At 40.9% G+C, this 15,203-nt stretch overlaps 1 protein-coding gene across 9 annotated transcripts in view; it reads right to left on the bottom strand.

The window, feature by feature from the left end:
- The window catches only part of ZNF532 (zinc finger protein 532), a 34,480-nt gene that overhangs the window by 13,958 nt on the left and 5,319 nt on the right, over positions 1-15,203 (bottom strand). For all 9 annotated transcript variants that reach the window (XM_041403808.1, XM_041403805.1, XM_041403809.1 and 6 more), the window contains 3 exons: positions 8,118-10,477; positions 3,408-3,589; positions 356-532 (listed from right to left, as the gene is read on the bottom strand). In XM_041403808.1, coding sequence (XP_041259742.1) covers positions 356-532; positions 3,408-3,589; positions 8,118-10,457 — 2,699 coding nt within the window. In that variant the 5' untranslated portion in view covers positions 10,458-10,477. The remainder of the gene's footprint in view (positions 1-355; positions 533-3,407; positions 3,590-8,117; positions 10,478-15,203) is intronic.

Here is a 15,203-nt window from a genome sequence, read left to right as displayed (position 1 = left end):
TTTTTGGAATCACATTATTTTAATTCGCAGTAAAAATGCAGATGAGCTAAGCAGATTAAAACATCAGAACGAGCAACACTCTGGCCACCTGTCCAAATAATTTGTGTAATTACATCTTGCAATCACTCTCTTGTAGCGTGCAGCGCTTAAAGACCTGCTAGTGCATTCAGAGAAATGTCACCTTTGCCCAATGAATAACCAGCTGAAAAGTCATGAAAGCACTACACAAATCCCACATTTCCAGCAGGCTGACAAACTGGTGGCTGTCAGAGGTGTCCTGCAAGCACAGGACAGAATGCAATTTCACAGGTCATTCAAATGCAGGCAAGCGCAGTAGAAGATGAATTTTGCTTACTTTGGTTCGCCTATCTTGATACCCGGGTGTTGCGTGTAGGCGTGGGAGTGTGTGCTGGGAGCAGATTTAAATGCCATGGGACAAATAGGACACTTGTAAAAGACTTCACAGTGACAACCTTGGATATGAGACTTGAGTGCCGCCACGTCGGAGTACACAACATTGCAGTGCACGCAGCTGCGGAGAGAGCAGAGGAGAGTCAGTGCGGCCTGCCCTGGGCAGTGCTGGACATAATCAACGTGGATTTTCAAGCAAAGGGAAGAGAGAAACACGCATGGATAACAACTGGATAAAACTACATTTCTCTGTCAGCTTAAACAAGCCCGTAAGAATCAACATAACCAGTGATTTGTGGATCACAAAGTAAGGGGAAAGAAATTTCACACACTGTTATTTGAAAATCTAAGAGATATAAGGTCAGAACATATTTTTATGTTATTACAGTAAAACAGATAGAAGGGTGGACAGACAAATACTCTATTGATTGCAGAAAAAATGCTTAAATCCTCTGCAAATTTGGAAAGAGATTTTCCAGAACGCATTTTTATCACATGCAGGGCATTGTTTAAAGTACACCACCGCAATTTAGAAACTACCACCGAATGGAAAACCAGTAAGGAAAATATTTTCACCATTTCCCTTGTTTAGATTTAATGAAGATATACTGGTAATGATTTTCTGTATGTGTAATCAAATCAGCACTTGGATTGAAACTCAGGAAAACTAAACCAAATCCCTACTATCAGATCAATATATAATATTGGAATTCAGAAAATATTTTTCAAAAACATACTTCTGCTGTGTCGAAAATTTGTGACCTTTCTGCATCTATTCTAAAATGAAACGATTAAAAAATTGAATTAATATTAGAACATAAGAATTTTTATACACAATGATCCCCTTTAATGCCCTACGTCTCCAGTAGCAAATGCTCCCAAATCATCCCAAGAACAAAGTGAAATCAGCAATTACCTGTCAAATGAGACAATTTCTTATTGATCAGTATTTTGCAGTAAGACTTTTACAAACTCTTCAAACATAGAAAGTCTCCACCCTTCCAGAATTTTAATTTTAGCATCCATCATGGCAATATGATTGTTTTCATATAAATGTCAATTTAATTTTTCAATAGTTTTACTGCCCTGATGATAGCAATAAAGCGGGAAATGCAGTTCTACATTGAATTCAAGGATCCCATTTTACTTTTAAAATTTATCACCCTTGAATTTTATGAAATGTCATCCATTCTTTTTTTGGGCATTTTAATTTACACTCTTAATAATATTCATTGAGTTTATACCCATCTAATCTCTGCTTACCAATGCATTCTCTAAAGCAGATTATTCTGGTCTTTTTTGGCTCTGTTAAGAGCTTCTGTGCTCATATAGAGAGCAGAGCACTTCTTCACAGCCGTACACAGCGTGATGCACTCAGTAACACATCTGCTCCTGAGGTGTCCCTCTGGAGAGTGCAGTAGCATTTTCACCTCCTGTGCCATGGCTTGACTTTATTCTCTAATGGTGCCACATAACAACTGATCCCCAGCATCCACCATTGTATATTACACAGTTCCTAAGGACCGAGCTTTCCTCTTGGGGAGTATTCTTACAGCTGCTTGCTTTCACCTTGGCAGGATGCAGTGAAATTTCAGGCTGAAGTTTTCAGCTGATTCAGTGCAGACAACTAGTCTAAATCACTGGAGTCAAAGGGAACTTTTTGGCAGAGGCCCTCTGGAAAGGCAGGACAGGGTATGCTGCTCCTTAAGCAAAAGCACCACAGTTCTAAGGAGTGGCTGAGGAGGCTAAGGAGGGAGACAGTAATTCCCAGAGACTGCTTTTGCTTGCCTGGGTGACTTTGGTTTAGTCTCACCAGATCAAGAAATTGTTCACTCAATGTGACATGAGATGTTTATGAGACATCTTGAAAAGTTTAGTGACTTAAATTCCCAGCGAAGGGGATTCTGCTGGTGTTACTGGGGCAGGCCAGGAGTCTTTAGAAGTGATTCCGTGTACAAACCCAAGGGGCATGCATTAGAGGGAAGAGCAGTGGAGTGCAGGAAGCAGATGGAGGAAATGCAGGAAAAGACAGACTACTGCTTGAGAGAAAAGGGTAAAAGAAAAGAACGCAAAGAAATGAAAGAGCTTGGAGTTATGTCAGGCAGTGAACTCAAGCTGAAAGCAGAGGCTTGATGCAGTAAAAATGCTTTCTTCCCTTAGGGGACGGTTGCACAGCCATCCTGGAAAATGAACTGTGGCACCTTAAGGGTGGAAGGAGCTACCTGCTGTAAGATTTTTCCAGGCAGACAGGGTGAAGTGGATATGTTTTTGGAGTGCTAAGCAAAGCTCGAGGTACAGGTGGCTCTTCTGATCTCTTCCTGTGCTGCCTGCCATTCAAGTGCAAGGAAAATGCTAACAGAAAGCATTTTTTCCAAGTCTTTCAAAACTAAACATTTCTATGAAATGCCTCTGCTCCCCATTTTCTCAGTGAGTTGCCATTACAGGGAAATATAAAAGTCAAAGGGAAACTGAAGAGTAACAAAGGAGAGCCAAAAGACAAGGTTGTTTGAGAAAGGCAATTTCCAAGTGATGTAAAGTGATAAAGTCAAGGAATCTTGACTTGCCACAGAAAAGAGAACAACCAGACAGGTGCAGTATGTCCATCAGCATCTCAACCATACATTCTCGAAGTACTGACAATGACTGTTCTACCAGAAAGAACAATCTAGAATTCAGGGTTTTGGAAAAACTCAAGAAGGTTTTCGAAAACCTGAAATTAAGATGAGGCATCTGAATTCTCTAGACTTTATAAACCATGAAGTCTTGAATCTGTGTTACACTAGCTAATATTCTGATTTAATAATATACAAAAGTGGATGCCCAAAACAAAGCAGAATCCTAATGTATTTATTCCAGAATTTCAGTACTAATAGTACTGTTGCCATGACAATCTTAAACCCATGAAGCTGGTATTGTTCAAACAGTGCTTATGAAAAACCACTTTAAAAACCATAAATTATACATAAATTGACAGCAAAAGGAATCATTATACTGACCGAAACCCAACTCTTCGGGTATAATGCAGGCAGTTCTTAGTGACATGGGTCTGGAAGTGGACAGATCTGCAGATTGCTCCACATTCAGGACACGTGTATGGAGATTTATGCTGATGAATTCTCTGGTGTGATGCAAAACTGCACTGGTTAGGAAGCAGCATCTGGCAGATATTGCATGTCTTCTAAATGATAAACCAGAATAGATGAGACAAAAGGTTTGGTTCAGCTCTACATAACGTCTTGAGTCAAACACTGCAATATAGCAAATAAAGGTTAAATGTCGTAAGTGGGACGGGACCCCATGTAGTAGGCAAGTACAAACACAAGCCCTGCTGACAGAGCAGGCAGGTGCTGGTAGCCAGACTGACTGGCACTTTGGGCTACAAAGCTCCTTCCTACACCACTGACCACGGGAGATACACGTGCTTTACAGAAATATTACACGGGTGCCTTCCCAGATTACCTTAATAGTGCAAGGGGCCTACATACAACTCCAGAATCAAGTTACTGCTATTGTCTCTTACAGCCTGGGACTTGTGAACCTCGCCAGTGACTTGCAAAGATTCAAAATCAAACCCAAGACTCCTTCATGACATCAGTATCTTTTTGAACATGTATTTGCACATCTTTAGGAATGTTCTAAGAGTCTGGCATATGTAGTGATGTGTACACTCTGCAAGAATATTGACCAAAAAAAGATCTCCAGATCTGCATTATAAATTATTCACTAACATATGCATGAAGAAATCCTGAAATAAACGCTCTGGGAGCACTGTGGCCTGGTGTGTTTGAACACAGTCTCCATACAATGTTCTCCAATGTCCTGACACAGCAAAATGCAAACCATGAAATATACAGCACGTTAAGCAAAGAAAACATGCCATCACTGCAATGCAGGTTCCACTGGCATTCCTGCCAGCCCACTACAGTAGTGTTCAGCATGGCTAGATGTACTCCTCTCCTGCAAGGCTCTGCCTGAGTTCAGCTATCTACAGGGATTTCAAACCGGCATCTGCTTAGAGCCTTTGGGATGCAGTATTTCTGAGTCACACAGAAATACTCACTTTTAAATGCCAAATACTTGGCCTTAATTGACCAAAGAGTGCCCAAAAGTGGGGGACTCACAGCCTCAGACTGACTAGAATTGTTTTGGGGTGTTAACTTTGTCTTAAGTTCAGATAAAGGCAAAACCCTCTGACCAGCAATAAGTGCTACATTTACTGGGCTCAGTACCATTCCCCAAATCACTCTTTGGCTACTCCTGTATTGTAATACAATACTGGAGAATCTGAAGCATTATTTGATTACGTAAGAAAACTGAAAACCAGAACTTATTCCAGTAACAGAAACATTTGCAAGTTTCACAGTCCTTCCAAAGCCTTTGGCTTGCAGGACTTCTGAAGGAAACCGGGATGTGATGCCACAGAAGTCACACAACATTCCAGCCCCAGCTCAGTGATCTTCCTGATATTGCAGCAAGCTGCCAGACTCATTTGCTGACCCAACATGCTAATAATGCTCTTAGTTAAGGCCCCTGCTCTGCTATTTCAATGAGTACAGAAAATGTTTAATTGTAACTGATTACAGTAGAACAAGAAGCATCTACTGTGAAATTCTGACATTCAGCACGTTTGCTTACCATTTTATTTTGGGCTTAAGGTGGCATTAACTTCCAGTTCTCTCATTCCAACCCATACCAAAATAAAACACAGTTTGTGAAAATCATCACCTGCCTGCATTTAAAGTCAAAGTTTCAGAAAAAAAAAAGGGTTAGAAGGAAAAATGGTGGAGGTGGAAAATAAAGATACACACGTACGCTGAGTATGAAGGGAAATGAGCTATGTAGTTTCCATGGGAGCTATATACTCCTATCTACAACTAAGAGAAATACTAACATTCATTAGCTGAGATTTGCTACCTTTTCCCCCCAGCAAGTAGATGAGGGTTTTACTCAGCCAGAAAACCTGTCAGTGAGTCAGGATTAATACTCCTTTAGCAGGAATATTCCTTTAGGTTAATATTCCTTTAACAGGAATATTAATGGCAATAAAACATTACAGAAAGGTAACAACTTTATAGTGAATGCATTTTCATTGATAAAATTATTCTACTATTGCTTATTTTAAACAAAACATTCTACCTCTGTAGCAGGAGTATAAGAGCAGCTACTTACTCATTGGAAACACAAAACTATACATTTTCCATTGCAGGAGCAATTAGATGGGACACTAGAAAGAATAGTAAGCTGCAAATAACCTTTTTTCCTATTACTTGTTTGCAAAATCTAAGTGTTTATTCTTTCTTCCTTCCAAAGAAAAAATACCAATCTCATCTAACTTCCCTGTCTTCTTCCCCCCATAATAATGGCAGTTTTACAGCAAAAAGACTAAGAAGGAAAGCAAGTCAGAGTATTTCTCATACAAGCTTCTCAAGAGGTAACATCTAATGAAAAAGCAGCAACATACTTAGTAATAAATGCCTATACAGAGCCTTTCTCCAGGAAACACTACCCCTACAGGATGCAACCAAACTCAACATAAAAAAACAGCGGCTGCTTGACATATGAAAAAGACTACAAAAATGTGTAATTAAGATGTAAAAGGATACTTCAACAAAGAACATTTAAAACTACATTTATTAAGTGTTCTTTTCAAACAGAAGAACATGAAAATAGCTTATTTTCCTCCAGTGCTTTGCACCGTTTTTGTTTTTTTTTAACCTGCAGCTCAGCAGAGTAGGTTTCCATGAGGAGACACAAACACCCTGACAGGCAGCAGGCAATGCCAACTGCTCCTGCAGCTCCAGGGGCTTCCCCCCTTGAATAGCAGTACCTGGGAACCCATACTTCTCTCTCCACCTCCATGCAGCTGCATTTTGATATTCTGTGAACATCACAATTGCTTTCCTTTAGTAAATTACCAGGATAAACAGCATCTAAAGGATATGTATGGAGAGCAAACTCAGCAGCAACAGGGCAAAAGCATCAGACAGAGGGAGAAAGGGAAGGGCAAAAGGTTTAGTTTACTTGGCCATAAAGACAAAAATCCTCACACTCTGAAAGTGAGAACATCACTTTATCTTTGTTCTCTTTCAATTTCTATTTTAGCCTCATCCTCCCAACCTATTCTCTGTCCCTCATCCAACTGCTTTGTCTTGTCGCCTTCTTACTTGCTTGCTTTTCCAGTACCAAAACCACCAGGTTTTTGCAAGGTCTGCTGGACCTTAGATGGAACGTTACCTAATGGGCTTATTATGGGAAAAAAAACCAAACAAACTATCTACAACCAATAAGCATCAGCAAATCAGTTAGCTGAACACCCTGAGTATTAAGTAGCCTGAGTTGGTGCAGTATATACTCTAATGGTCAGCCATTAGATCCTGTTCAGAACTGCAGCAACATCTATGGGTGGACATGTTCTGCTGAAGGAAACTCCTTCAGGTATGCACACTTGTAGTATCTTACAAACAGAAATTGACTTGCATGGCATTCCACTTGGAATCCAGATAATTTCAGTGTAACTCTGCTAGCCAGTAAAAGGGAGGAGCTAAGGCAGTGCCACATAATCAAGGTTATTTCCACATGCAGATTTCTTTACCACCTGTAGTGGTAGGTGCCTCGTGGTACAGAATAGGTCCTACATGTAGCAAATAGATCCTGACAGGAACCTGTCTGTGCTCCTGGGACTAGTGCATTTTTTTCCTAACTGCAGGACTTAAAAATCTTTAGCCTGTCCGCTGTTGTGTGATTCCCAGGAAGACTCCTGGGGCATTCCTGTCTTGAGCACGCTTGCAGGTATTCAGCTTCCCTCGCAACAAGAAGCTGGAGCACCAAGCTCACCTGACTGCTTTGAAACACACCAGAATCCCTTTTAATTGGCACACCCCAACAGAGATCCAACCGTATCATTTAATTAACCACCTTCACTCTGCCAGGATTATAAAATACATCGCACACTGATTAATATTAAGTTTTATTGAATGACGTATTTCTTTCAGGTCAGGCCACATACATTAGTAAATAATTTTCAAATGGTTTTTATGTTGATCTCATTAGCATTTGTAAGAGGAAAAGAAACTGAACCAACTAAACCAATGGTCACACAGAAAGGAAGACGTGCAAGTGAGAACAGCACTTTGCACTTTCTGAGGCAGAGCTGAGGCAAACAGCAGCATTCCTGTCAGTAGTCAGTGTGCCATTTGTCACTGCCCGAGTCCCTCCCTGCACGTGAGGGGAATGCCTCGCTCACTTAGGGCACTTGGTGAAAACTCTAAAACCTGAAGACCAATCTAGAATGAATCACTTAAAGCTATCATTCAGGTTGAATAGACGGGCTGTTAATGAGGGTGCCAATTAAGTGGATTCCACAGGCTAGTCAAATTCCAAAGCACAGAAAGAAGCATTAACATATTATTAGTAATACCCACGATCATTTTCTGTATTACCATGTTCAGCTGTAAGAAAGCTAATGCTAAATTTTAGCAAAAATATACAATGTCAATTTCAGACTTCAGGGCCTAAAAAGATTCTAAGTCTTATTTAAAAAGTGTTGACATTCACTATGTAAGTGCTTGCAAGACTTTCTGTGGTTTTCATTTATCATTTTAATCACAGAGGTTCAGATAATTAACAGCTAAATGAAAGTAAAAACATATCCAAAGTCTCCTAGGCTTATAGATGAAACATTGGAATGTAAACATAGGATACTCTACTTGTCCACTTGTGTCTGCGGCCTGCTGGAAATGAGTTGCAAGAGATGTCTCATCTTGGAAAACTTCATTGCACTCCAAACACTTTAGACTATGTCTACAGAGTTTTGATGGATCTTCGTCTAGCGGCATAGCTGGAATGACAGGAGAGCTCGCAGGGGCCGAGATCACTGTCCCAGTTAAGCCAGTCTGGATCTTTGTTACGGAGTGCGTGCCAGCTCCCCCTGCGCTCTGGAGCGTGGCCGCAGTAGTATTGCTGGAAGAAGATGCTATCATTTGATCTGCTGGGACTGGTTTTAGGATCAGGTGGGAACACTGCATCACGACGCCCTTCTCCTTGTGCCCACGAGCATGGGACAGGAGACTACATTTATTGTAGAAAACTAAATTCTTTGTACAATGATTACAAGTCACTTCAATTCGCACGCTCCTCCTGTCATAATGCTGGGTCAGGCTCTTCTCGAGAGCAAACGAGTCGCCACACTCTAAACACTTGTAACCTCGTGTTGGTAGCGTGATTCCGGCACTGGCAGGGGGGCTAAGGTTTGGGATGTAAACTGGTACGGGATTGACACTGCTCAGCACCTTATTGAATGCTTCCACTACAGAGCTCTGTAGAGATGACACCACCTGCACTCGAGACACTTTTTTCGAAGGCTGGGAGGCGGCTGCAGAAATTATTGCCTGCTTGATTTGTTGCTGGGGTTTTGTTAGCACTTGGCGCAGTTCAGAGGTGGTTTGAGCACCCTGAGGCAAAAGGTTAAGGTTGGCAAGATGGACTGTCTTTGGCACAAGTTTGGCACTGGCAAGGCTCGATGCTGGCACCACGACCGTCTGCTGCTGGATGGCGTTGGCAGCTTTGATAATGGCGCTGCTGGCGCTCTGCACGGACGCAGCAGAGATGACAGTGGCTTTCACTGTGGTGTTATTAGCCAGTTTCAGATTGATCACTTGGGAACCTGCAGTTTTCACTGCCGAAACGGGCAGGAAGGCAGTAGCCACGGGTTTGATAGTGACCTGTTTGGGGGCAACTTCTGCAGATCCAACTGCATTGGTGACAACTGAGGACTGCAGAGGAGCTCTGGAAGGAGAGGAGAGAACAGCAGTGGAAGTTGGTGAGGACAGGAGAGATGTCATGGAGGTTACCATGGAAGCACTCTGCTCTGGCTTTTTCCCAGTGTCCAAATCAACTTCTGGCAACACTCTAGTAACAGTTCTCTTGATCTCCCCAGAAGAAGTCTTGATGGTTTTTATGCGAACCTTAGGAATTGCTGGTGTTGACCCTGCAGGAGAAGATGGAGACCCTTTGCTACTGTTCTCACTTGAGACGCTTCTGGGACTATCGGGTGGTTTGACAGACAGCTTCTTAGCACCATCAATGAGACTCTGAGACTCAGGAGATTTTTCAATAGCCCGGGGACTTTCACTCATGTCTTTTGGTAATGGAGAAGACTCTCCTGAATTAGACTGTAAATCTTTACTGCTATCTGTAGCTGCCTTTTTAGCACTCAGTGCTGCAATTGCAGCAATGCAGGACGAAAGCTTTGCTGATGACTTCGCTTTGGACTGGGAAATGCTGGCAAGATTTGTGTCACATTTTTCAGTACTCAGTTTTCCATCAAGTACCCTGTTTTCAAGAAGCTTCTCAGAATTGTCTTTTAGTAACTTGTCCTCTGTTTTTCGAGTTTTAAAAGGCTCATAAACACCTAAATTAATGGAGCTTGTCTCTGTCTCTCTTTTAGCAGTTTTATTTTTATCTATACTACTTGAAACAGTGATTCCAGATTTAATTAAGTTCTCTGCTCCAAGTGCCTTTAGTTTGTCATATTCCTGCTGCGACAGAGATCCTGCCAAGACATTTGCTCTGAAATTTGCACGTATCTCCTCTTTATCTGGGGGGTCATCCACCTCAATTCTCTCATCATCATCAAATTCTTCTGCACTTGATATTGGGCTGAACTGGTTGAAAGCTGAATCCTTCAGTGTAGTCTCAGAAGCTGACCCATCATCTTTAAGTGATTTCCCTTCATCTTTACTGTAACTCTCAAGAGCTGCTGACGTTAGAAAGCCATTGTGCAAGCTATTGCCTGTGGAATGGTGGCCATCCTTATCCAGACCTTCGGAAGAATCAATAGTACGCACATTTTTCACAATGACGCTCACCCCAACATCAGATGATGATGGGACATGGGAGTCTTCATCTGCGTGAGCATTTTGTTTTATGTGGCTTTCGTGGTCATCATGTCCAGATTCAATAGCTGCTTTGGGATCTACCATGTCTGGTATGTCAAAGGCTGCAAGAAGGTCATCAAAATCTGGGGTCTTCATATCCCCCATGGCCATGTATTTGACTGTAAGCAAATCTGTAAAATAAGGAGAAAATCATCACTTTAAGCACTAGTAGCCCAGCCTTATACAAAACAAGTGCTTGTTCACATCTGCCACGCAAAGAAGTGCTATTTCACTTCTGAAGTAATGTTTTCAGAGATTATTCATTATAGAACAGTGTCCAAGTGTACAGTTGAACTATTACACCAAGAACTATAGTAATTTATAAACTCCACAGATGGTAACCTGGCAATTTTATTCTGGGCCCAAATTGCAGTGACTTTCGTCCTATTCCCTCTTCTACACTCACTCCTATCCTCACCCATCCAGACTGCAAAATACCTGGACAAACATAAAAATAACACAAGACAGTTGTAATTTCTCTTAAGTCTTGACTTTCCTTAACAGTTGCACTATTAATCTGAGGAGTAATTAATCTTCCTGAAAATAATGAAGTAATAAACATCTGTAAGACTTAGGTATCATCGACACTGACTACCTGAAGTCATTGTGGACTATGAGAAGGCAACTGAGGAAAACTTTTAAAGGATACTGGAATAGACACAGACATTTCATGAAACAGCTTCAAATAAATACAGAAGGGTTTAGAAATTTGTTTACACAGGTTTTCAGCCCTTTGTCTAACCTATGAAGTCCTTAATAAAAGGACTGCATGCATAGAATCAAAATCACAAGCAAGTTTCTATGAGGATTAAATGGAAAAGATTGCAGATACGAAAGCATATCAAATCCATGTAAACTGACAGAAAGCTTTGACATAGTTTCTCATAATCAGGGATACTAATTAGTTGCATTCTGCTTGTACGTCTGTCCATAGGTGTCTTTTTACAGTTGTTGCATACACTCAAAAAGAACTACATAGTCTCCATAGTCTGAAACTTCCTCCAATTACGTATCTTGGAGTTTAATTAACATTTACCCATAAAAATGAATGAAGGCCTGCTTACACACTTAATTCCTCTTCCTCCAAGTATGTTTAAGACCACAATTGCCCAGCAGAGGAGACACAGCTGTCCTTTACTGAGAACCCTTATCAATAACTTCTCTCATTCTTCTAACTTTTCAAGCAATCAAAGTTAAATAAAAAAGGAGACAGACATGGTCAGTTGTGATACACAAGGAAGAGAAGGTCTAACCTGGCCATTTTATTAATCTCTTCCTCACTATTCTAGGGCACCCATCTTAAGATTCAGTATATAAACTATGTTTCCACCACAACTGCCAGGACTCTGTAGCCATATTCCTCCCCCCTTTTTTTTTTTCCCTCCCCAAACCTTTTAGTAACTCTTTCCTTTAAGGATAAAACTCTGCCTTTTATCCAAAATCAAAATCAACCAACACCCTGGCTGCCAGACAAGCTGTGAGTCTATTCCTTCTCTGGGCCAACATGATGCCTGTAAATACTTCAGAAGAGGAAATCAGGCAAGCTCCTGGTTCCCTAAGAAATCATGATTTTCCAGGAACTGGAATTTTTTGAAAAGTGATCTGAGAATGCTTGACAAAAGTTATACAGAAAACCAGTTTCTTTAAAAATTCAAGCACTACTCTGCTTACTTTTCATTCAATGATAAAAGTAACAAGGAAAAAAATCTGGATATGGCAAATAAAATTACACAGCTAGGGAGCCACAAAGCAGTAAGGTGAAATGTTTCTGGGTTTTGCTTTTCTGATGGTGGTTGAGAGAACTGCTGGGAAGACAACGAGTCTTAAAAACTTAAAATAACAGATTCTGAATATACCCTTAGTACATGGTTTCCCTGAATCTCTTCAGTCACAACACCCACCCCTGCATCTGTGCGTTAGCATCTCACTGAAAGTAAGTTCTGGGGGTGAACCAGCAGTGGTTTATTATTTGTTCATGCTTTCCCAAAGCATGTGTGCATGACTTCCTACATTGTTGTTTCCTTGGAAACACATCTCCTCAAATGTATCCTATGAACAGCAGGAAGAACATAGGGCACAGAAGTTTTTAGCCAAAGCAAGGCACTCCTTGTCTGTGCCACTGCCTTGCTTCTCCCAGTCAGCCTTTTTACTCCAGTTCACCCGATACCACATTCCAGTGAAGCACTCACTTGGGGAATTATGTCAAAACAAGAACCAGACCATGAGAACTCTCTTCTGATAGCAGAAGCAGCAAGCAGGACAAGCAGGGCTTAGAAGTAAACAGCTGTTTCTGAAGAACTGACTTTTTGTTTTACTGCATGGAATTGTTATCACTCCTCCTCAGCCCCTCTATCTGTACTTGTTACAGGGGAAACAACTCTAGCCATATGAGGAAAAACAAACCTACCATTCCATGTTCTCTGTTGAGATGAGGGGACACACCAGAGAAACGCACACATTTTTTCTTACTTTCAAAGTCAATTTTATCTTGTAGCTCTGGCTTCAGGACACCTGCAGATTAGGCCCAGCATTCTCCACAGAAAGACCAAACTGCCTAGAAGCTGTTGCTGAGATTAAAAGGTGTGTTTCTGGGTAATGCCAAGCAATTGTAAACACTCCAATCAGAATTGTCCTGAGGAAGTTCAGCAGCCTAATGAAGACAAGGAAATAGAATAACCTGGCAGCTCCCAGCCAGGTCCTATCTGCAAACTGCTCAGACCCCTAATTTTTGTCTACCAGGTACAAGAACAGCTTCAAGCTTTCCAGAAATGGCAAATAATCCTCATCCCTTCCCAATACTTTTCCAATTAATATTTTCTATGCATGAAGTCTTCTGTAATTTCTGGATCACAATCATGGTCTTACATGCTCAATTTTCACTTTTTTATTTAATCCTTAACCTTTGAAGAGCCAACCAACTCTTCCTTCTTGACATTCACCTTCCTATTCATCCACATCTTCCAAATAGCTAAACCACAAGTCTAACAACTTTATATAATTGCTTTAACTGGACCAGACCATTCTGCCTTACTGAATTCCTACCCTTTGCCTCCTTGCTTTTGTTCAGACAACTACTCAACTTCAGTTCCCTCAGCAGCAAATCCATTTGTTATCAAAGGAAATGGGAAAACCACCAAATTTCATCTTCCTCTACTTATGGCATTCACGTTCTACTACATTCCTTTACCTGCCCTAAACTCTTGTTTTTACTGCTCTTTGAACTACATACATACATCCTCATACTACATTTGAGGTCTGTGTATCCTGTAGGATGGAGACGTTTTCTTTTGCATGTTCTTCCAAAAACACCAGCATTCTTTCCAGTTTTGTGAAATGAGAACACTGAGAGAACACTGAGAAACCTCTTTTCAGGATCTGGCACATGGCAGCATCTTGGTTTTCTTATAGCCACATATAGGAATTGGTCCATTACTTCTACTGATTCTCAGGCAGACACACTATTCCAGAGCAAAATTCCAGTAATCTGGAATAATTACTCCACTTCCAAACAAGAGTAATGATGCTTAAATAACATCAAGCTCATTCTGGAAGAAAATGCCTACACAGAGAGCAATACCAGCCTAGCCAGCATAAAACCACACTTTTTTGGGTTTTGGTTTCTGTATTGTCGTGACAAGAAATTTCATCAGAGATGAAGACATAAGGGATTAAATCAGAATTACAGTAACATATATCCTAACATTAGACAAACTTCATCTTAATACACAGATTATGAGCATTTCATTGGTTATTGGTAATTATGATTGACTTACACTTCCAGTCATTTGCTCTGAAAGCCAAGCACTGTAAAAACAGACAAAGCAATATGCTAATCTAACCACAAAACCTTCTTCAGGAAACGGGAACCACATCTCCAATCACAGCCTTGCCTGGTCTGACACACTCAGCAGGCAAGTGGGATGTGCAAGAGGCCACTTCAACCACAGTCAGCAATGGCTCTCATGCTCATATACATAATGAACATAGTGAAAGGTTCCTTTTCACTATCAAAGGGCCCATGACCTGCTACTGTTGCAAAACCCAGACAAACACCGAGTTCCACAAATCACAGAAATTCCTTTTGTAATATGCAAAGTAATTCTTACCCTAAGAATTTTCGATTTCTTAGGATAATGGTCTTATTTAGCATCCATTTAGCATCCACAGCATCTGTAAGGTCATTCCAGTCCTAATGTAAACATCTTTGTGAAGTATGGGTGTTTTACAGTTAAAGTCTATCCCAAGAACCTACTTTTTCTATATTATACACCATATCCACTTGCCTTCAAAAAAGGCGAAAATTCAATTTGCTTCCATGCTCAAGACTCAATGAGTAAAACACTTAATCCACCATTCTTACAGCCAAAATAGTGTTACTTGTAGTTTGTGACTCCCTAAGGAGCCTCATCCTGTAGTACAACACATCAGTTTTTGAACTGGGTATTTCAGGTTCTATTTGGGTATGAGAAAACAAGATGGGAAAGAGGAGAGGAATCTTCTGGAGTCTGAACCACTGCTAGCACAATCTGAAGAGAACCATGTGCAGCTGGTTCAACGTTCAGGACAATCAGCCTTTGGCTGGCAAAAAGAACAGGGATGTTTCAACACGTGAGCAAGGAATCTCCTTATGCACAACATGGGGCTGAACAGGCCATCCCCAGCTACAGCTGACCAAATCCTGTATTTATCAATAGATTCAGGCCAGGGTTTGGGTCTACCTAATTCCTAAATCCCTCCTAAAACAGAGATGAATTCCTGAAAAGCAGAGAAATCTACATGCCACTCTTTTTCTAGTCTACTTAGAAATTAATTACAATCATGGCTTAATTTTGTACTTCTATATGCAAAATAGGCTGG

This window comes from Onychostruthus taczanowskii, unplaced genomic scaffold (assembly GCF_017590055.1).
Source record: "Onychostruthus taczanowskii isolate IOZ18803 unplaced genomic scaffold, ASM1759005v1 scaffold201, whole genome shotgun sequence".
Taxonomy (NCBI): domain Eukaryota; kingdom Metazoa; phylum Chordata; class Aves; order Passeriformes; family Passeridae; genus Onychostruthus; species Onychostruthus taczanowskii.
Note: the sequence above shows the minus strand (reverse complement) of the source record. Positions and strands in the feature narration are given on the sequence as shown.